Below are 22,690 nucleotides of genomic sequence, written 5' to 3'. Positions count from 1 at the left end.
ATTTTGGTGAGGGAAAATGTAAAGTCTCTTGACCTCTGACCTCAAGATATCTAAATGAAAATGGGTTCTATGAGTACCCACGAGTCTCCTTTACAGACATGTGCACTTTATGATAATCCCATGCAGTTTTGGGTAAAATAAAGGTAATTTTGCCCATTTTACAAATTGTGTATTTGGTGTATAACATTGAAATGTTATCACAGCCATTTGACTCTTCCGCTCCAACATAACGTCTACAGTATATGGTGGTGTCTTCTTTATACTTTGACAGTTACTTAGAATTTAAAAAATCATGATATATTGAATCACAAACCGTTTAATGCAAAAGCACAGATTTCCTTTCAACATTGGGAGACACATTTATCAGGGGGATAGAGTTCTACCCACCAACATTTTTAATGACAAACATTTCATTTCCTGCATTTTATGCACTGATTTATGATGGAAATGTTTTTGGTGACAATTTAAAAATATTCAAAAAATCTACTCATATGACTATTCTATATAACCTATTCTGTTATAACTGTTTTCTGACTTTTAGTTTATATATTTTTCTTGCTTGAATTTCTTGCTGTATTGGAGCAGCTTTTGCCGTGTTTATTTCATTTATCATTGATTTTGGGGTTGCATACTGCCCTCTAATTTACCAGAGCCATTGTTGCGTCCGAGTCAGCGGTTCTCCAAAATAAAAGTCCTCTGTTACTTTCATGTTTTTATTGTGGGGAACAGATGCACATGCTCTAAATGTTGAGCGGGACTTGTCAGAACAGTTTGTGATGAGCATACTGAAGAGAAACATCAGCTGGTGTCATGACAGAATAATGGACGGGTACAGAGCAGGGACGTACGCACGTAAACAGAGCTGTGCAATATACCGGAGATAAAACTAGAGATGATGAAAAAGTTGCCTTTCCCAGAGTGATTTGTTTTCATGGTTCTGAGCGATAGCCAAACATGGCACTGCACATTCAAAACCACTTAAATAGATGATTAGGATCTATGATGTGATGACACTGCTGGTAGCAACATCTTGGAAAGGCTTTTCTGAAAATTCTTGGGTCGTTTGTGGCGATCAGCGATCCTGAAATTAGTAATACTGCATGAAATTAAAAATTACATCACTAAAATCAAAAATCTTTCTAAGCATCTCAAATTGAGTATTTTCTTATTATTTTGGCCACATGCTGTATGCTTTACAGTTTGGATCCCCATGTTAATGAAAGTCTAATTCTAACCAGCTGAATTAGCAGCAGGATCAGAGAGAGTTCTGCGACTGTTCCCTGACCAGAGCCCAGCTCAGCACCACTTTAGGGACACTCCTTACTATGCTGCCAGTAGCTCTGCCCATCACCTAAATGTCTCCTTCTAACAATGATGTGCAATGTAAATAATAATAATGTCAGTGTAAGTTATTGTTGTGTGAGAAAAGGACAAATCAACATCAGGCAAAACATGTGTTTATTTGGCCTAAAAGGGCCATAAATAAAACTTTATTCTCTCGATTTATTAACAAGCCACAGGAAGTCCATGGCTGTCTACCACAGCACTTAAAACATCTCATTCTGGCACAGTCCACAAAGACATGAGACCCATTTGAGATACTCTGAGCTGCTGATAAATCTGAAGGCTCTCTTCTTTACTTTCTTAGAAAAATAAAACAAAACGTGGTAATACTGTACCAAACTGGAGGCAGAGCAGCCAGGTGATCCTTTTCAGGGTGCTTTAGAAAGGGCTATGAGTGCGGTCGGGGAAGCTTGAATCAAACAGCAACAACAACAACAATAATAATAATAATAAACTATGAAAAACCCTCAAACATGTTTTTTTTTGTTTTGTTTTTGCAAAGCTGAAGCAGAATGTGCTTGGCTTTCAACCACTGCAGGATTGCCACTGTTTTTCCATCAACTTCTTTTCTCTGATTCCTTTCTTCCATACCGACAGCCCATCCCCCTTCCTCTGTTGTGTTTTGCTTAAATAAAAAATGAAATAATATTTAGAATGATAAAACCTATAGCAGCAAAAGAGTAACAGAGGAATAACAGCTAGAAGCGAGAGACCCCTGGATTTATAAGGAAGGCATGGGTTAAGAGAGGTCCATGGATTTCTGCCCAGGGCCGGGCCTGTGATGAGGGAGAGGTGTCTGGCCGTCTCTCTCCGTGTTCATCTCCCCTCTGTTGGCACCCTGCCGAGGGTGGCCATGACGCGGCTGAATCGTTCACTCAGCTCCAGGGTGGAGAAGGTGGGCAGCTTGGGAGGGTCGTGGAAGCTTTTGATCTCCGTCGAGCAGTCCAGTAACTTGGGGAGGAAGTCGGTCAGCTTTTCCTGGAGGTTGGCTGCCAGCAGGACGACACACAGGAGTAGATAGTAAATGATTAAGTGTATGGGTCTTGCATAACAATGTGGTGAAAATCAGACTTCTAATCGCAGAAATCACAGGGTAAATATTTTCTACGTGATATCACAAGCAGTTTGAAAGCATGTTCCGCAACAGAAACAGATAGTGGGAAAAGGAATCGGGGTCTGTTTGATAATACTCAGCTTTTCCTGAACAAAGGCCAGGAACTGTGAGAGCAGGCTCTCTGTGCTGGAACATACTGATAAAAGCTGAAGCCCCTTTAATCCCATTTCTCTACCAAGAAATGATTTCCAGGAGCCTTCTCTGAACATTGCTTAGTGCAATCTGACAGACAATCTTTCCACAATGACTCATCCTATGTAGAGCTGAACAACTTTAGTTTACAATGACAGAAAACACAGAAACTGCATTGTTGCCTGAAAAGAGACTCAAAAGATTGTTTTTAGCCAATGGACTGATCAATTCATCGACTTATTGTTTCAGCACCAATTAAATGGCTTCAAATCTATTTGTGCCATTTCTGAAGAAGACGGAAAAATGGGGATGTGGTGATATACTGACAGTTGGCAACGGGGCATGTGAGTGGAGTGGAGCAGTGAGAATTTCCCTTCCTTGCTCGCAGACATTTTTGGTTCTCCCGCACGAAGCTCCGCTCAGCATCAATTCCCCGCTTGAACTAGATTTCACCCCACTCCAATGAAATCGCTCACCGCATGCTCCGAAAATAAAGAAAAGAGGGGTGTTGCATTGATCAGATAAACGGCGCCCACCATGAGGGGAGAGCAGGGGTTCCATTGTACGGCCGCGCTGCAATAACACAGAGACCAGCTCAGGCAAGCTTCAAAGATCGCAAGGTGTGTTATTCAAATTGCTTGTTTTATCAACTGTTCAAAATCTAAGATATTCAGAGTACACTTATATATGGATAAAAAACCTTTCAATTTTAGAGCTTTAACTCACATGAGTTTGGTATTTAGTTGCATATTATATTTATTCCCACCTGTAGAGGAGTAAATGTTGATTAATCAGTTACTACAATAGCTGTAGATCAATTCACTGTTAACCGACTATTTGCTTCATGGTGTTTTTGTTGCAGCTCTAGTTTATAAACACAGTATAATGTAACTGTGAGTGTTTAGTAATGTACTTGTCTACAACTATAACTCATCCTGTAGCCATTCACAAGTGGAGGCTGGTGTATAAACACATGATGAATGATAAGATCATAAAACAGAAAAGTCTTCAAGTTATAACTGTTAATAAACACTTATAACTACATTATAGTGTGTTCAAATGTTTGTATACTGCTCATAAATGCTAAACTGGGGAGGCTAAAGTGATCTAACATGTCGTGTGATCTCTCATATGTTAGACTTTGGGGCCATTAAGTCGTGATGTAACAGCCTTTCAAAATACGATTTCCGGGCCCAAGCCTCATATTTCAGTGCTGCAGTGCCGTGTTCCCTGTTGTTTGAACAGATCTGAGTGAAAAATATCAATGTAATTGTCATTTTACTGCTTTCTTATAGTTGAAAAGGTGTCTCACTGAAGAAAGAAGTGATCTTAATTGTTCACAGGTTTGGCCACTATTGCCTGTTTTGTTCGAGGGAGCACTTGGACTGAGAAATCGTATTTTGAAAGGGGGTTACGTCAGACTTAACAACCACATGACTTTCCCTGAAAAGGCAATTATTGTTGGGAAGCTCTGAAATCATCTTTTTTTTCCAAACACGTCCACATGTGTTATTACAGATAAAACATTTAGATTCTCAGATTCCCGAAGACAAGTGGAAACGCTGCACAAGCTCAAAGCATTTCTATTGTGTGAACTGAGCGGTGGCCTGATTATGATGATCTTTGGCAGGGGTACGGGGAATGTACTAGTAACCTAAGACTTCAACTCTCCAGAAATACCTAATAGGCCATGTCTGTTCCTTTTCTCTAAGGGACTTACATTCCATCTCTTGGCCCAGGTAGGAGCACCAGCGGTTCCTCATGTCCTCCACTGCCAGCAGGTCCCTCTCAGTGTCATGGATCAGCAGCAGAGGGATGCAGGGCACCACCAGCTCATTCATGATGCCAAGGCCAGTAGTCACCTCGGGTTCCTCTGCTGATTCAAACATGGCAGCCGCTTGCTCGTTTAATTTCTATTGGGGGGAGGGGAGACCATGATAAATCTTTAATACATACGTTTATATAAGTTACTAAAACAAATATCTGATACAGCAACATTGATTCCCTGTACATCTGATGTTTAGCATTTAGCGTATCATTTGCCCAAGGCCCTGAGCTTAAAGCCAAACAGCAACCTCCGGGCCTGGAAAATGAAGCCAACACTGCAGTTCCTCCAATGGCCACCTGAGGCTGGCTCCAAAAGGGAGTCAATCCCCATAGACCCCAATAGGTGCCATGCATTAGGGTAAAGTTTGGCCACTGGGAAAGTTTCTTCTCAAATGGACATTTACTCGCCGTGTTTCCTTTACAAAAAAAGCCCCAGATGGTTTTACGAGACTCTGGAGGTGACGTACCACTCTGAATGGGTTTCGATCGCCGGTGATCAGCTGATCAGTGATACAGCGGCGAGCCATTCTTCTTCAAAGTGAGGAATACAGAATTGCTGCAGTTTGATTTAAGGTGGCTTGTATTATTTAACGTCAACTTATGTACAAGCAATATGAAAGAAAACACTCCATCTTAAAAGCTGTCACCCCCCTAGCAGTGCGGTGTGTGTGTGTGTGTGTGTGTGTGTGTGTGTGTGTGTGTGTGTGTGTGTGTGTGTGTGTGTAAATCATGCAGCAAAAGGCCGCAGGTCAGAATCCAACCTGGGTGCTGCAGCACTCATTTTAATAAGCCCATGCAAAGGGCTACTCTACTTCACCGTGTTGTAGTAGCGTTCAGTACTACCACACGTCACATCCTGCTGCGAGCTACATTCAATCAGCAACCAGGTTTCTCTCAGGGAAGAAACACAGCCCTGCTCTCCCACAGGGCCGCTCGAGCGTCTCGCATGCAAATTAGGGGCGTTTCGGCGAGATAGACCCCCCTCATTCCAGGTATTCCACCGTAGTGGAAACGCACCTAATGTAAAAATGTCCAACTTTACAACAGAAATCAACATGCTTACAGCCTTCAGCTCTTCAGGAACCTATGGTTGACATCACACAGACTACCTCCATGGTTTATACAGACTATACTCAGAACAATATTACTACATCATTTCACTTTTCTTGGTTTGTTCTTTTTAGTAGAGTTTTCCATTTGTTCTCAAAGACAAGTACTGCACTAGACAGCTCAAGTACCAACAGTAATCCCACAGACATCATTAATATCACAGAATATCCTACAGCTACTGGAACTAAAGTGGGTCCTGAGGTTCTTGCATGCATGTGGATACAAGCTTTTCTTTCTGTTCTTGGCCAAAACCACCTTGCTGTCACAGACAAACTCCCTGACCTCCTCTCCGAGGAAACGGCCTGTTTTTTTGCAAGCCAGTTTGGAATCTGGGACGGTGAGGCTGGATTTGCAAAACATCCAAGTACATTAACTGTGTCAATGTTAGCAGTGTTTTCAATTAAAACAAGAGCTGAAGGTAAACAGCTGAGCGGACGGAGCCAGAGGTTCTGGCCAGAGATCTAAGATGACCCATCAGGCTGTGCAGAGCTGAGGTTTGAGGTTAGCTGAGGACACGCTTGTGTCTCATGGTAATGTGTTTACACTCGCTGGCCCTCCTGCTTCCTATTCCCACTCCAATGATTACATTATGAGCACAATGCTGGTGTAAGGTTACTGAGTGCAGCAGCGAGAGGGCTGCTAAAGACCAGTATGAGGCTGATCTGACCAAAATACCCTCAGCCCTAACCAATAATACCAGAGCACTGCCCGGAGCTTGGTGGGGGTGAAATGAAAAGGGGGCTCACATCACAACGCTGAAAGGAGTTTCATCTGGCAGTATCAGATGAAAAACCCTCAGTAGAATCTTTTGTGGGCTGCATTCAAGCCAAAGCAATATCTCAGCAAAAGCAATTTGATTATGGTACAACAGCACAGTATTGAAGGGGAAATGTCTCTCCACGTTAGTTTTGCTGAGTCACTTTAGCAAAGGAAGTTTGATACAGAGGAAAGGGAGTGACAAGGAGGCAGGGATCACAGGGAACTGCTGGACACAAAGGTGTCCTTTCCAAAACAGACCTTGTACAGAGGCACTCTTTTGTCCTCTTTGTAACCACTGTTTGAATGAAGAAATGTGGCAAATAGGAATACACATATCCAATCATTTCAATAGAGAATTGACAAGGTAACTGCATGCATTGCCTCACCAGCAAACACTCTCGACGGTAATGGCCAAGAAGCTCCTCATCGTGCCCTCTGTACAGCCCTTTTGACAAAAGCTCCTTGTTGTACTGGTATGAGTAAATTAGATACATCAGAGCCTCCATGTAACTGGCAAGAAGAGATAGACAGATGTTACATTCAGATAAAACGGTATGAAAGCTGCACTGAGAACTTACGAAGGAAACCATTTCACAGAAGAAATAAACCTGATGAACTCTGGGCACAACTCTAAAGCTAGGAGCTGCACACACTAGAAGTTGCTGCCCTCTGCAGGTGACATTTCAAAATTTACTGGCAGTTAACAGATTGGAAGTCAACTGAAAATAAATGTCACGTGCAGCACTAAACTCGTGAGTTAAAGCTCTAACAAAATAGTTGGAGAGTTAAATGTTTCCAATATTGGATATTGGGAGGAGGACTGGAAAGGTGTCACCATACTTTGTCTTCTGGAAGAGCTCCAAGCCAGTCATCATGAAGATGGTTGTCTCACGGAAATTCCGGTAGGACTGATGCCACATCTGATAAAGATAAACAGAAGTTACCTTTGGCAAGTTAACTGAAATTCAAATCCAAAAAGTTCAAATACGAGCAAATACGAGCATTTTAATGATTAACAATGTCAGAACAAAGACGAAGTATAACACTGCATCAAAGGACTCAAATCTACTATTTTAGATAAATAAACCCAGAAGACGCCACTGCTGACCTCATATTCATCCATGTTGACCTCCTCAGGCTTAATTTGGTCCAGTTTGGCACGTGCCACAATCATAATGCTCTTACATCTGTGGGGGAGGTGGGGAGACAGGAAGAGGGACCGGCGTTAGCGATGAGATGATGAGTCACTGAGAGGTACTCCCGGAGATGAAACAGCCCACCCTGCCCCTAGGCCTTAACTTGGCCTAATGAATCACTCTTTAGTGCTGAGAGGAGAAGTGAAACACTCCTCCGGAGGCTCCTATTGAGGCCACATGCACACATAAATCTAATTATCTTGCTCAAAATAGCGGAGAAGGGAGAAATCAATTTTTCACTCATGAATATGGATTGAGGCCAACAAAGTTTTAAGAGATAGTAAGGGACATTACATACACTAATGACATGAACATCACAATGTTAAGAGGTCTTAATGTTTGCCAGCAGTATTAAAAAAGTAATTAATGGATATATCTCCTAAGATTTGTGTTTGAACAAAAGAAAGAGGAGATACGATTAGAAAGGAGTTGCAGCAGGAAAGTGTCCAGGCAAAACACCTGAAACCTGTATGTCAGAGGCAAGCTCTCTGCTGCCTCCTGCTGGTCAGTTTGAGAAGTTAGTTTTATTGAAACGACCTAACTTGATTCATAATACTAAGAACAGAATGCAATTCATTGTATAGCAGATCTTTTTTAAACAAAAAGTTGTTGTGTGGTGTGGGTGAGTGTTACATACCTCTCATCGAAGGCCAGGTTCCTGTCAGCAAACTGTGTGAGCAGAGTCCTCTCCAAAATCTTTTTGGGAGCCTGGTTTTGGATGAAGTAGACGATGATGTGCTGTAGTCGGTAGTCATTCTCAGGAGGTGCGTCCTCTTGGGCAAATCTCAGAAGACGAGCGTACTCCAGCTTTATGGCCTGACCAGAGAGACAAAGAGGTGACGAGTCATGGTTAAAACATGGATACGACTACTTATTCATGTCCCTTTGCGTTAAGGACTTAAAAAGGGACTTTGCAACAAAGGATTTTCTGACATTTTTCACCAGATTACAAGCTTTTGGACAGATGACTGAGTAGATTTCTGAACACACTTATTTCTGCAAAAAATGTGTATTTCATCAGATCTGAGTGATAATACTGTAGGACTGCAAACCGCCTGGATTCTGTGTTCTTTTGGACAAAGCTACTGCCAATTATGACATGTGGAAAACAAAAACTGTGCAATCGTGACTGCAATCTTTACTGTGAATACCCACTGAACCTATAGATTGTCCAGAGTCAGATGCAAACACACAAATTCTACAGTAGGGTAATGTGGCTCCATGGGACTGCTACATGAATGTCAAATATGTTTAGTTGAACACACACATTCACTCGCTCTCTTTTAAGCTCTTTTCTCTGAACTAAAAAAAACGGAAGATTATTCAATTTAACAAGGTTATTATTGAGTCCATTTATGGAACCATTCCCAATACATTTTTAGCCAGTATTTCTCTCTTTCCCTATATGTTTTACCTATTGAGAAGTTGCATATAGTACTTTCACGTTTCCTCAGTTTATCGCTTGATTTCATAAAGGGATAGTTCAGCTTTTTTAAAGTGGGGTTGTATGAGCTATTTATCAACAGTCTACAGTAGATGAAGGGTAGCACGCAGCCAGTTTGAAAAAGCAGAAATGAGTACTGACGAAGAAGCTGCTGTGGAGGGGGAAGAAGCTGCAGCAAAATGTGCTTGAGTCACCTTAAAAATATCAGTTTAAATGTACACTACATTTAGAATATTTTCATTGCTTTACCTCGTGATCAAGACAGTCCTATCCTTTTGCACTACATTTTCTCAACGTATTCTACTCATAAGCACAACTGTGGCGAGCACTGTATTATTCTGCAGACCAGCGGTTTGAGTCTAGACTTTCTGCGGTTTTATAGAATAAACAAATACAAGAAAAAAACATGAGTGATTATAACAGTGACGATTAACTTCAGTTTACTTTGGAGACAAGAGGATCCATTTATGAACCCGAGTATACAGAAGAACGTCTGCAGAGATTGAACAGCTGAAAGAGAGAGAGGACACTTTTGGAGGAGAGCCTGTTTGACAGTAAGGTAGAGTGGCGTAAATGTTCTAAATATAGCAAACTAAAACTTTTAACTAAAAAAATTATTTTTTTTAGGGGTTTAAAATACGTTTGGAGCGCTGCCCGTCCACAGCAGTACATTGCTGAGCTTCCGTGTCTGCTTTTCCAAACTGTCTGCGTGCTAATCATCATCAACTGTAGGTAACACATCGACTATGGATAAGCGACCACACTTCAAAAAAAGCCGAACTATCCCTTTAAAGAGATCTGAGAGGTAAGTCCTCGACTTAAAGGCATAGGCTATAAGCATCTGAAAACTTAATTCCCTAAAAACAAAATTATTTTGGCAACATCAGATGTGTTGACTGGATGAGGCAGATTTCAATAATCTAATGTGCTGCACAGAGAGCTGAACACCGACTTGTAATAGTCACTAAATGCTGTTAAAAGTTACTGTAACATGTCTCAATCTTTCTCACTGCAGTGTAAGAAAGTACACAGGAGACGACCAAGAAACAGATACACATGAATGAGAAGGTGGACTGAGGTGGAGTGAGTTAGTGCTGAATGAGGAGAGGAGAGGGAGAGATGGTGTGTACCTTAAAAAAGGCTGCCTCAGGCCCATTCTTTTCATACACGCTGCAGGATTTGCCAATGGCCATAATTATACCCTGCATGTTGGGGGTCATCATTGCCTGCCCAGGAAGCAGGAAGCATGTCAACAAAATTATAGGTCCGTGTGACAAACTGAGCAACCACTTTGTTATGTGCTCTGAGGCACTGCAGTAAAGCATACCGGGGCATGCCAGTCACCACGCAGCAGTCCATGCATTGGTTAGAGTGACACGGTTGTGAGGGACACAGCCAGTCGGTTCAATGGCACAATGCACAGTCCTCACAAGGATCATGTGTGAAAACCAAGGCAGCCATATGACAGCTGTGTGTGACAGATAGTGAACAGTGCAGGAGTCAGGCTGGAATACAGATCAGCAGCAATGCACTCAGAACATACTGGCCTACAACTACTGCTGGAATCAAGCCAACCCAAAAGAAAAAGAGAAACTATGATGCCATGAAATCTGTGTTAACTATTATACACACCCCCTGTGGATGCATGTGGCTTCATGTATCGCCGAAAGGTACGTATCAAATGGACAACATACAGCCCGTGTTGTGCTCTTTTTTCCACTTAAGAGTGACTTAAGAGACAGCTTTCTGCAAAAGGTCAACCTGTCTACGTGCCAAGATGCAGACTAGCTCAAAAAGAGACTTTTCACACAAGAGTAATAAAGGAAGGCCAACAAAGAGGTCCGTCTTACTGCGCAGCATTTTCAGCCTCAAGCCAATCCTGAAATCAGCTGGTGTAAAGGGTCAGATGTTCTCAGGTGTGAAAAGCCTTATGCAGAGCCATGTGAATGGGCTATGATGCTCTCACTCCGTATATCAAACAGGCACAGACTTCTCAGTACAAAAAAGGAGAGAAGATTTGTCTGGGCGAGGGCTACCTCGTCATCGTACCCCCCCTCTTCTGACTCAATGACAAAGGTCCCCACATTAGGAATGGCCACCTCTACAGTGCGCTGGCCAGGGGACTCATCCTTTGTGAGCAGGCCAGGAGGAGGGGTGGAGGGGGTGCTCACCTGGACCTCAGGCTTAGGGGAGGAGGGAGGGGGAAGAGACTGTAGAGAGAATGGGACAGATGAAACAAGAAGGACAGACTACTGATGAAAAGGAACATTACATATAGAGGAGAAGAACAGGAAATATTAGAAAAGTAGACCTAAAAAAAACTGGGCTCAACAGATCAAATAACTTTCAATCCTTGTTCATGCTCACTGAGCACAATTGTGGACATTGTGTTGTAAACTTGAATAAGCATGAAATAGGGATTGAAGGATAGGTTCACATTTATTCAAGCATGTTTTAAAACAACACAACGTTTTTTTAGTTGCTGTTATAGTTTCTCCTCTCCATATGGACCGTAAAAAAAAAAAATCCTTTCTAATATATTTCAAATAAAGTAATGGAGGATAAACTTCATATTTCTCCTTTTGTTCTTCTTTTGTGGCTTTGGCAGGCTGAATTAGTCAAGAAGATATCTTAGGGCGCACTCACACTGTCCATCCGTACTGTGCCCAAGCACGTTTCACTGCTAAAGTCTAGTTCGTTTGACCAGTGTGAGTCGCGGTCCGCTTGCCGGTCACGGCCCGTTTGGGAAAGGTGGGCTTTTGTAAAGCACGTCTGCACATGTAATTTTACGTCAATTTATGTGCGCCTGTTCAGACATAGAAAAAAAGAAGGACGGACCATGCGCGGACGTTCCAAACAATTGCGGCGAAAGGTTAACGTTGGTGTGATGCGGAGGTGGAGTGTTTACTGCAGATTTGGTCGATGAAAAGATTCAAAAACAGTCGACAAGACGCACCAAAACTCTGAGGTCTGTGGAAAGATTTGTAAACAAAGCGACGCAACATGATGACGTCATCAATGCGTGTGACGTGTTAAGGCGTGATGATGTATGGACAGCAAGAAGCATTCGCCGAGGCCCAGGCAGTGCGAGTACAAATGGGCCTGGGGCGCGGGGGGAGAGGGAGGGGAGGACAAGTACCCTAAAGCACGGGGCACGGTTCAGACGGACAGTGTGAGTGCGCCCTTATAGTATATTTAGAAAGACTTTATTTCAAATGTACTATTAATGATTCTTAATGCATTTGATGATAAAATATTTACTGGATGCAAGTCTGAACAACATTTAAATGTAGTATGGTTTGTATAGCCTACATACGGCGGAACATTTCATGACAATTTGTAACTCAATTGTATTATTAGAAAGCCATGTAATATTAAGATTGAACACTCAATGGCATTATTCAGGAAAACCTACATGAAGCGAGAGACATGGGAAGAGCTGTCGTCACGTCGCGTCGACACATATTATATATCAGAGCTACATGAAGTCAGAAAAACAGCTGCAGAAAATATATCTGGCGTTATTTTAAATCACATTCCAGGAACTAATGATGTGCGGATTGCAGTTATGTACGCAGGCACCGCAATTAATCCTGTCGATGATAGAGCGAATGAGTGGGTCCATAAAAAATAACATTCTGATTAACAGCGGATGGGTTGTGGATTTGTGAAAAAATACATCATTAAAGAAAATATTAATTACATTCAGGAAATGAAGCAGAGAGCAAAGCTAAAGAGCTGCTGTTTTCATAAGGCAAATGCATCGGCGTGCACATTTACGCACCAGGAACAGCAGCTTCATTGGTAATTTCAAACACTTTACTTCTACAGATTTTTGTTTTACTACCTAAAGGGATGCTTTGTATAGAGATTAACTGTGAACGTTCGCATGGAGAGATGAACAGTGTTGGGCTTCCTTTTGTGGAACTATTGCACGGAGCACTCCGTAAAACGCATCTCTAGTGGGGACCCTGTTAGTGTGCTATTATCCCTCACAGCAGCTCAGCAAAGATACTGTACTGTTTTTAAACATTTTAAACCTATTCTTTCAACCTGTATTAACTGACTTTTTTTTGTCACTTGGGCAGTGGACACAAGCTGAACACAACTATACACTGACAAACTGTATTGTAACCTTTGAGGTTATTATAGTGGACGTGTTAGCAAACAGTTGCTTATTTACATATCCAGCGGTTAGAGCAACATCAATTCTTTGTAGCTGTATTGCTCTCCACAAACTCCTGTCTGTCTCTTTAGCTGCCAAATGCTCCACTTTGTTCACCAGCGACTCTCGGACTGTGTCTGTCTGCTGTAGGTGCTGAACAGGCAGCAAACAGAGGGCTCTTAAGAGCTTTTTTTGCTGAAACAGCCGCCTTCTGTGACACTATGAGAGTGGAAAGAGAATCTGCAGGTCACAAAACCAAAATGATGGGCTAAACGTCTCTATTAAGCCGTATAGAGCATTCTCGGTGAGCCATTGTTATGTTATAGCAGCTTTCAAAAACTGTATCGACACTAATATATTATATTTTAGGAGCAACAATTACCATATTTTCCACACTATAAGGCGCACCTAAAATCCTTCAAATTTCTCAAAAGCCGACAGTGCGACTTATAATCCGGTGCTCCTTATATATGGACCAATATTGAGCCACAACAGGTCTCGCAACTACGGTGAGCAGCCGCCGACTCTATTTTCCCCTGTAGAAGAAGTAACGCACGGTGCATGTTGAGATATATGACTGCGCGAAGCGTGCCGTTTCATTTCCATTTGTGTGTTTGTGTAAAGACCCTAAAATGGCTCCTATTAAGAGACACGCTTACGACGCAGAGTTTCAACTCCAGGCGATTAGTCACGCAGTAGAACACGGGAATAGAGCAGCAGCCAGAGAGTTTAACATTAACAAATCAATGGTGCGGAAGTGGAGGAAACAATAACCATATGACTGTTTTGTTGACATTCCCTTTAGCACAGCTTCATCTAATGGATGCATAACGTAACCCCAGTCTCGACTGTAGCGTCTATTCTATGCGCCTTATAATGCGGTGCGCCTTATATATGAAAAAAGTTTTAAAATAAGCCATTCATTGAGGGTGCGCCTTATAGTATGGTGCGCCTTATGGTGCGGATAATACAGTACTCCAAATGGAGTTTAGTAACTCAACGTGGGGAACAAAAAAGGGATGAAAGAAAGAACAAAATAAAAATACAGGTGGATGCACTTCAGTTTGGTGATTAATATTAACAAACGGACATGTAAGACAGACGGAAGGCACCTGATGGGTGACAATGAACGTGGTGTGAGAACGGTGGACTGCTTGTTTTTGCGTGGTTTACATACAGCGTTTAACAATGCTTCGGGGCCTTTCTCCTCTTGCTCAGCAGCAGCAGCAGCAGCAGCCCTAGAGATGGCCCTCTCTGTGTCCTCCTGCAGGTGCTTGGAGTCATTTGTGGGTGATGGCTGCTCCATGTACTCTGGGTCCTGCTGGGGTACTGCAGGACAATACCGTTTGAGAAACACAGAAATGCATGGTTCTTTACATTTAGAAAAAAATATATTCACATAAGCATTTTGAAATGTTTGTCACCCACACAGAGGCCAAAGTGTACTGAGTGTAAATGTATCTGTGTTAGTGTGAGCATGAGGTGATCCACAGTGTTTACTAATATCCAGGATCACATGTAGGAAGCTCTGATTTTGGACAGGTGTCTACATTCAAATGTAGTTTAGGTAATGACGGCAGTCCAGGATAATGGATCAATAGGGTTTCATTTGTTTGGTTGGATTACAACCAAATAAACACCTTTCACTGCCTAATTTAGCCAATCATTATACTGTGTGTCCACTATAATAACATATCAGATGCATTTGAATGCTATGGGCTGAATGATGAACATCTAAGATAACTTTAGTATTTGTATCTATAATATACACTAACATGCCAAAGGGAGTTGTATGGCTGCACACCAATATTTCAAGGTCTTTTGCTCATCCTTTCATAACTCTTAAGGGAACCAGATTTTTTCTGTATTTATATTCCTACCAAGTATTGATTCTCAATAAAGTCGTCTACTCTATTTTCTGAGTGTCACGACCCTGACCTGTGTTGTCTGGAGGGCTGGCGTCAATGCTCATGGGCTGAGGGGAAGAAGAAGAAGTCGATGCAACCGAGGCAGCCAAAGCAGCCGAGGAAGTTGCGGCTGCGGCTGCAGCTGCAGATGCAGCTGCGGCTGCGGCTGCTGTGGCCAGGGCCAGCTTCTCCTGCTGGGCCTTGCGGACCTGCAGGGCGTCCCACTCCTCAATCTCCTTGTCAAACAGCTCATTGTCTCCCTTCACATACTGCTTCAGGTCTGGGGGCAGTTTGTCCATGCCGCTGAGTATCTGTCCAGTTTCTTTATCAAACTCCTCTGCACAGACAACATAGAAAGACAATGGTTGTAATCAGGGTTCTAAATAAACAACCGCCAACCGTGGGTAAAAATTCATTATGGCGGGTGTTTATAATAACTTACTAGCCACTTTGGTCGGTAATGCACAATATGAGGCATTACATGCATGATACAAGGCTCTGTTCTCGGTCATTTATCCTTGTTGCTGTACTTTCTACATTTCCCATGGACGCTGTGCCGTAATGCTACGTGATGACATTTCATACGCCCATTGGCTATGCGTTGTTTTCAGTGAAACCAGCATGAGAAACCATAGAAACGAACAGAGCGTCCAACAGAAAACCCAAGAGAGCTGAACAGAGCCAAAGCCGGAAAATAGAATGAAAGAGGAGGGAGTTAGCTAATGTTAGTAAAGTAAAGTCAAAAATTCAGATTAAACTAAATGACTAAAGAGGAGGGAGTGAGCTAATGTTAGTAAAGTAAAGTCAAAAGTTCAGATTAAACTAAATTAATAATCAAATGCATTCGCTGTGGCATTTATAATTGCTCTCATTTTCACCGGAAAAAAATTGGCTAGTGGAAATTCTGACTGGCTGTTGATCAAAAAAGTTAATTTAGATCCCTGGTAGTAATCCTGTCTCCAAGACGTGTTAGCCTATTGCTCTAATGAGTGTTTTGTTTAAATCCTTTCAACAGAAATTACTATTTATTTTCAGTGCTACAATCTTGTTATCACCCCGTCTATATGAAGTGAAGAATCCTATGCTTTGACAGGAACTCTGTCATTCCCTTTCAGCACCAGGTCTGAGCTGGAAAAACTACGACAAACTGTTCTGGAGGAAAGATGGATCAGCTCCATTACTATGATATAACTGAGCTAATGACTGATATTTTATTCTGGTGTTAAATATAGCAAAAAGCTCAGGGGTAAGACCCTGTTATTGCTAGAGGTTTAACGCGAGGCTACTATCTGTTTATAGCTGTATCCGTATTTAAATTCAGAGAGAGACGAGTTTGTTATTTTGCTTTTCACCATATATCAACAGAGCATTTTTCTCATTACATGAGAAAAACATTTTGCTCCTTCTCTCCTGACACTCGCTCTAGGGAAGGCTTTTCACATTTTTACTTTACCTTAAGGCCCCCACAGGTTATCTACATGCTTAGAAAGGGAGGGGTATGCAAAGGGGTATTCAGTTAGTTGCAATATGCAGCCTCACCACAAGATGTCCCTAAATTCTACACACTGTACTAAACATACTAATTAATTCAAATCAGACAGTAAAAACATCTCCCATGACTGAATCAGTCTTTCACCAGACAAGTAAGTATCAGCTGTTTTCTTATGGCCTGTAACTGTAGTCAAGTCCAACAAGTTTTTTGACAAAAGTGGCTGAATTAATAAACAAATATTGCATCAAAGATACATATGGACTCTACACCTGGCTAAACCCTGATCCATGTGTACCTTCTATGAGAAAGGGCTTCTTGTCGTTGATATACATGAGACAGTAGGCACTGGCGTTGCGGTAGCCTCCAAACGAGTCTCTGACCAGCTCCTCCCAGGACGACTTAGTGACAGAAATGTCATTGTACTTCATCCAGCAACGCTGATGTGGGTCATAGATGTAAGCCCAGTAGTGGCCTGCATTGGCCTGGCCTTCATGGACAAGCACTGCATGGAGCCGGTATGGAACCTGCAACAACATAGAGGAGATTTAAATTGCTGCTTAACAAATAGAGCAGTTGATGGCTTATTTTGTGGCAAATGTGACTGATTACAGAACAGTGCTACTCACCTGCATCATAGATTTGTCAGAGTACATTAACTCAATAGTTCTGTGGATTCTGTTTATACTACCCTGCAGATCTGGTAGAAAGAGAATCACATACAATCTATTAATAAGTGCCTTTTGCAATATTACAAATATGGGTAATTAATGCTGAAAGAACAACAACAGAGACAAGCATAAAGGGCTGCAAATAGGAGGCAAGACCCACCACGAGTGTCGTTTTCCACTTCACTCCTCCAGCGATGCAAGCAGCCCTCGAGCACCCTCAGCTCCTCTTCAGTGATGTGGCGTGGGGCAGGGTGCATAGGGAGGTCTGGAGGTAGCCGGGACTGGGTAAAGGGCTTATGAATGGGTACTCTCTGCTGCTGGGCAGTCGGAGCTGTGGTGGGACCTGAAGCAGAACCTGAACACTCTAGCGGAGGCAAAGAGTCCTGCTCTGCTGTGCTGCAGGGTGAGAGTATTTTAAATGAAATAAGAAAATGTATATATAAGAGTCTGGGTCTTTAATATGACAATGGCAGCCTTTTTGTATTAATGCTACAACAATGAAAAACAAATTCAATTTTGCGTAGCTCAAAAGGTGGACAGGGTTTGTATCCTGAGAGTGGCTCTATTAGAATGTCCTTCAGCATAGTGTCGCTAAGTATAGCTAAGGCTGATGGGAATTAGTTTTGCTGGAAACTGATTATAAACCAAAGTGTTATAAAAATACTGACTCAGGGTTTTTCAGCAGAAACGTTGTTGGCTAGTCCCCCCCTAACCTAACCACTCGAGGGACTAATAAAGGTGTGTGTTCTAAAGAAAAAAACAACTTAACTGAGTCTCAAGGTGAATGATACAATATGTAATAATACAATATGTCCCTAAGGAGTTGGTAGAGACCAAAAACACCTGCTAGGTGCTCATAAACATGACTCCAAATGAATGTTGCTCTGAAAATACTGGATTTGTAAAAACAGAGCTTTTTTTTAACACGTTTATCATATCAACTTTAAAGATGATGGTATGTCAATGTTCAATGTGTTTACAACAGCCACTAAGATAAATTTTTTTTTTGTTATTTCATGTTTACATAAGTTACCTAACAAACTGTCTATCTGTTATGAAACTTGCCTTGGTGGGGGCAGCTGTTGTCCTGTTGTCCCACCAGGGGGCGCTGAAGAGTCAATGTCTTCCACTGGTGAGGTGCATACAGGCTTACTGGAGGCAAACTCCATGGCATACTGGAGGACATCTGCCAGAGGAAACCTCTTGGGGCCTGAGCCATAACTCAGATACCTGAGAAAGAGTCAGTGTCAAAGAGAAGCAGGGAAGCCAAGGGAGAGAGAAACAAGAAAAGAGGGCACAGTGGCAGACAAAGGGAGGACACACTTAAAGTGAGAAGTCACTCTGCATAGCTGTCTAGAGAGCTTTGTTGACCTTGGCTAAATAAACAAATATAGGTGGACAAATAGTACCTCTCCAGTCGCTGTTGAAGCAGTGTCAAATGCTCTTTCAGCCTCCTGATCTCCTCCCTCTTGATCCTGGTTATTTCCCTGTTCCTGTCCATGTACCTAACAACAAAGACAACAGCAGGGGCTTAAGACCCAAAGAGACTTGGGATTCATTGTTATTTACTCCAGAGACAAAAAATATTTCTATTACCTGTCCATGTAAAGCATAGAGGAGAACTCGAGCTTGTTGTGGATCTTCTCAGGTCGCCCCAGTGCTTGGTTAAACTCAAACCGTGACAGTTCAAAGGTCAACACAGGAGGGAGTTCTGTGAACCAGTGCTGAAAGAAAATCAGATGTTCATCATCAGATTAATTATCGTGTCAGAATATAGAGTTTGGTTGTAAAAATAATTGTAATAATCTATTTACTTAATTTCTTCATTTGCTCAGTAACATGCAACACCTTAACTGTAATTGTCTCCCAATCAGCTGCAATTTTCAAGACAAAACAATGTCCCCTGTCACACTGTGACACAGGTGAAGCAGTTCCTTGAAGGTAAGTATATTGAAACAATAAAATGTTCAGTGCAGAGTCCAGATCTAAACCCCATAGAGAATCTCTGGAAAATCCTTGGCAACAAAGTAATGTGTTAGAAACCCACTCCAGTTAGTGAAGTGTGGAAGAGAGTGAGTCAGAATGGACCAAGATCAAACCAGAGCAGTGTGAGAAACTAGTGCTGTCCTGTGGGTGCAGATGTGCTTCACAAAATAAAGGTTTTTGTTGAAGTGCCTTGGTTATTTAAAAAAACATGCAAGTCGAGCAGTGGTATAGACAGAGTGGATATTCTATCAAATTCTGAACAATACAAAATAACAGTATTTCAGAATAAATCAAGTATTAATAATTTGTTCTAATTATTAGGGGAACTTGTGTCCATAAATGAAAAGAAATAGGGACAAAGGGGACAATTAAGGGTCAGTCATGTTTGAAAGAAATTACATTTTAAAGAAAACATTAATACTCTTGTCTAAAATTAACATACAGTATGTATAAGACACACATGGAGTGAACAGGGACCATCAATCACACCAAAATCATATTTTCCAGACCACTAATAAAGTAGCGAATAAAGTACCAATAATGCTCAGGGTTCTTACTTCAGCACCGGGTTTCGGGGTAAGAGTAAGCCGCACCGGTGCACCCAAATTATTTTTCACATTTGGACACTCTAATTTTCATTTTAATCTTAATAAAAACATTGTGATGTCATCATTTTGTGCTCATCATCTCTGCTGACCGTTTCCCTGGTGGAAACCTAATATTCCTATATGATGTGGATGGAGTGTCTCTAATGCTCCCTCCCTTCCTATTGATGTCTGGAGCTTTTTCACAGAGCTGGGTGACATGCTCATCTGTGTACTGGCCTGGTAATTAGCTGCTCCTAGCTGCAGTGGGACAGTGTTGGCTAGGCTACAGGTCACACCCAGAATAGCACAGGTGTCACATAAGGGCAAGGAGGTCAGTCCTTTGGAGAGGATCCACCACATAATCCCAAATGTTGAACTTGATTGCCTCCTCTGCCAGTGTATTGCAAGCCTACCAGGCCTAAGATGACTTCCCGCCGAGTCTAAGCTTCTGGGAATTTATCTTTTAAAAAAGAAAACACCATTTTTAAGATGTAAACTAAAGTTATAGTTATACAAGTAGTGCCCTCCTTTCAGGATCACTTGTGAACTCTGAAACCCTGGTGGTGACTGATGATTGTGTTGTTGACTTGGTCTGTTGCTATTAACAAATCATTACTCTAGAGCACAAACTGCGTTCAAATTCATTCCCTTATTTACTCACTCACTATGCCTTATATAGTGTTAAATAGTGCACTATAGGGAATGACCCAACGAGATTCCGGACACTACACTGGAATTTTCTAACAAATCGTTTTGTCAGTAGTTGCACCGGATATATGTGTGACGGAAGCAGGTGCGTGCAGCATCATGTAAACAAACGGAGCTGTAAACCCATTTTTCAGTCTGTTTATGATACAAACCTGCACTCAGGAGGAAGGTCAAAGGTTGTATTTATGTTGCATGTTTATTTCAATGTAAAATCCGGAATACATTGTTGATAATTCAACATTGTTAAAGTGTGGTTTTGTTAACAATGGTTGTGTGTCCTGGTTACAAATTGTAATAGCACACAGATCATTTATTTCACGAGGGACTAACGGTAGTCAGCTTGAGAGGAACCGATGTTGGTAACTACAGTTAGCTCTCTGGCTACAGTTAGCGCCTCTTCTGCTTCTTCTTCTCCTCTGGTAAAACACAACCGCAATGCATTGTGGTATGCGGGAGTAAAATGTAGTGTACATCGCATGAACACTCAAATTACATGTGCATTGTGGGTGTTTTATAGGGGACTATATAGTGAATGAAATTAACCAGGGATAATTCAAATTCCACTACAAAATGGCGTGCACACTCTATAGTGCACTACTTCTGTGATAGGGACTGATTTCGTACACAGCTTATATCTTTGTATGACAGTATGTTGATGCATAAACATAATGCAAATGTTTCAAAAGCTTGAGCTGCGTGTGAACAGAAGAAAGACTGTTGGGAGACTGTATTTCTGTTAGGAAATAATTTTGACAAGAAATGCATTCCTGAGCAGTTCAGTGGAAACATCTGCTGGCACTGACCTCTTGTCCAGACCTGGCAGAGTTCTCTGCTGAGTGCAGGGACTCGATCTCCCCCTCAATCATCGCTGCCTCAAGACATTCGTGGAGATCCTTGAAGCCATTCACCTGCAACGGGTACTGCCCAAACATCTCGGTGTTTTCAAATTTTTTACCTGTTGAATTAACCACACGACCATAGACATAAACAGATGAGCAATGACCTATATGAAAGAGGGTTAGTGTTAAAGTTAAGACGTAGATGTATGCTCTTTTTTTAAACCAACTACTTAGAGCTGTGTCATCACCATGTGACAGAGAAAGAGAGTGCATATCATACATCATATGACAAACATAGGTTAAAGGTGTGCCAGGCGTAACAAAAGAGTTGGAAAGGCAAAGAGCGTGAAAAAAAAAGCAATAACAGGAGCCATTTCACACCCGTTTGCATCCAAGCGGATTTTTACTTGTTCAGCAGTCATCTCACTCATCATTAAACAGCTGCACAGACCTCCCTGCATCAACTACCGATGAGAAGCCCCCTTCCCCCCCAAAAAAGGAGAGGAGTTGCTAGCGGACATGCAGATGAGGCATTAAGGTCATTATATGCGCAGCAGAATCCACTGGCCCAGCTTTTGGTGGCTCTAGGCCAGTATTGTCATGCATAATAAGCGCAATGTCAATCAGCCATCAAGGTCTTCCACGATCAATGCAACCGCTCTGCTCTTTTAAATTGACCACATCTCATTAAGACAAGGTCATCTTTCATTACTAGGGGCAAGGACTTGCTTGCTTTCTGGCTGCTGCAATCAGATCATGCTAACGTATTATCTCTCTGTGGTTCTCTAATTTACCCTCACTTTCTCTCTTTAAGGCTTATTTCTGCACCCATTTTGTGAGTAAATAGAGACGTACGTTATCCATCCATCGTCACTGCCCTCATGCGTCCTTTACGTTGGAAAGGACTTTGAGCAAAACATCCTCTAAAGGGCGTCGTTCAGATTAAAAAGTTACTCCAATAAAGTTTGAAAAGAAAAAAACTTTGTAACAACAACAAACGATGGAGGAGATAACCATCCTGCGTCTGTTGAGAAGTAGGCAAAATGGCTGGCAGCGTTTTAGACGGCGGTGGTCTGTGAGACACTCAAGACATCCTAGAATGTGGACGGAGAATTCCAGACATTGGTTTTACAGATGAGAGAAATTGACGACGAACGCAGCTTTCAGTATTTTTAAGATGTCCGTCGGGGGCTTTTAATGACTTGCTCGCTCCTGCCATTTACACCACTCTTTGTGTACAATGCCCGACACTGCCCCCACGATTTTCAGTGGCACTGCAACGTTTGATCAGTATTGGTACGCATCCGTGAGCTTGCAGGATACGTGCAGAAATAATGACGAAATGCACAGAGGACGGACAGAAGGCCCTGCTGTATCCAAATGCATATCTAACATAGAGCATAAATGAGCCT

The 22,690-nt window shown here is 42.0% G+C and overlaps 1 protein-coding gene across 2 annotated transcripts in view; it reads right to left on the bottom strand.

The window, feature by feature from the left end:
- Window positions 1-693: 693 nt before the first annotated feature.
- usp25 (ubiquitin specific peptidase 25) overlaps window positions 694-22,690 on the bottom strand; it is a 40,591-nt gene continuing 18,594 nt past the window's right edge. The window contains exons 10-26 of one of the 2 annotated variants that reach the window (XM_083927332.1): window positions 21,243-21,394; window positions 18,755-18,882; window positions 18,568-18,663; window positions 18,224-18,388; window positions 17,319-17,554; window positions 17,117-17,187; window positions 16,786-17,014; window positions 15,030-15,335; window positions 14,269-14,420; window positions 10,963-11,136; window positions 10,057-10,152; window positions 8,120-8,298; window positions 7,395-7,473; window positions 7,127-7,206; window positions 6,673-6,796; window positions 4,311-4,503; window positions 694-2,333 (exon numbers count right to left, since the gene is read on the bottom strand). In XM_083927332.1, coding sequence (XP_083783458.1) covers window positions 2,161-2,333; window positions 4,311-4,503; window positions 6,673-6,796; window positions 7,127-7,206; window positions 7,395-7,473; window positions 8,120-8,298; window positions 10,057-10,152; window positions 10,963-11,136; window positions 14,269-14,420; window positions 15,030-15,335; window positions 16,786-17,014; window positions 17,117-17,187; window positions 17,319-17,554; window positions 18,224-18,388; window positions 18,568-18,663; window positions 18,755-18,882; window positions 21,243-21,394 — 2,633 coding nt within the window. In that variant the 3' untranslated portion in view covers window positions 694-2,160. The remainder of the gene's footprint in view (window positions 2,334-4,310; window positions 4,504-6,672; window positions 6,797-7,126; window positions 7,207-7,394; window positions 7,474-8,119; window positions 8,299-10,056; window positions 10,153-10,962; window positions 11,137-14,268; window positions 14,421-15,029; window positions 15,336-16,785; window positions 17,015-17,116; window positions 17,188-17,318; window positions 17,555-18,223; window positions 18,389-18,567; window positions 18,664-18,754; window positions 18,883-21,242; window positions 21,395-22,690) is intronic. The other variant, XM_083927333.1, reaches the window with a different exon arrangement.

This window comes from Echiichthys vipera, assembly GCF_963691815.1.
Source record: "Echiichthys vipera genome assembly, chromosome: 14".
Taxonomy (NCBI): domain Eukaryota; kingdom Metazoa; phylum Chordata; class Actinopteri; order Perciformes; family Trachinidae; genus Echiichthys; species Echiichthys vipera.
The sequence above is the reverse complement of the archived record's forward strand: the minus strand, read 5'-3'. Positions and strand labels throughout refer to the sequence as shown.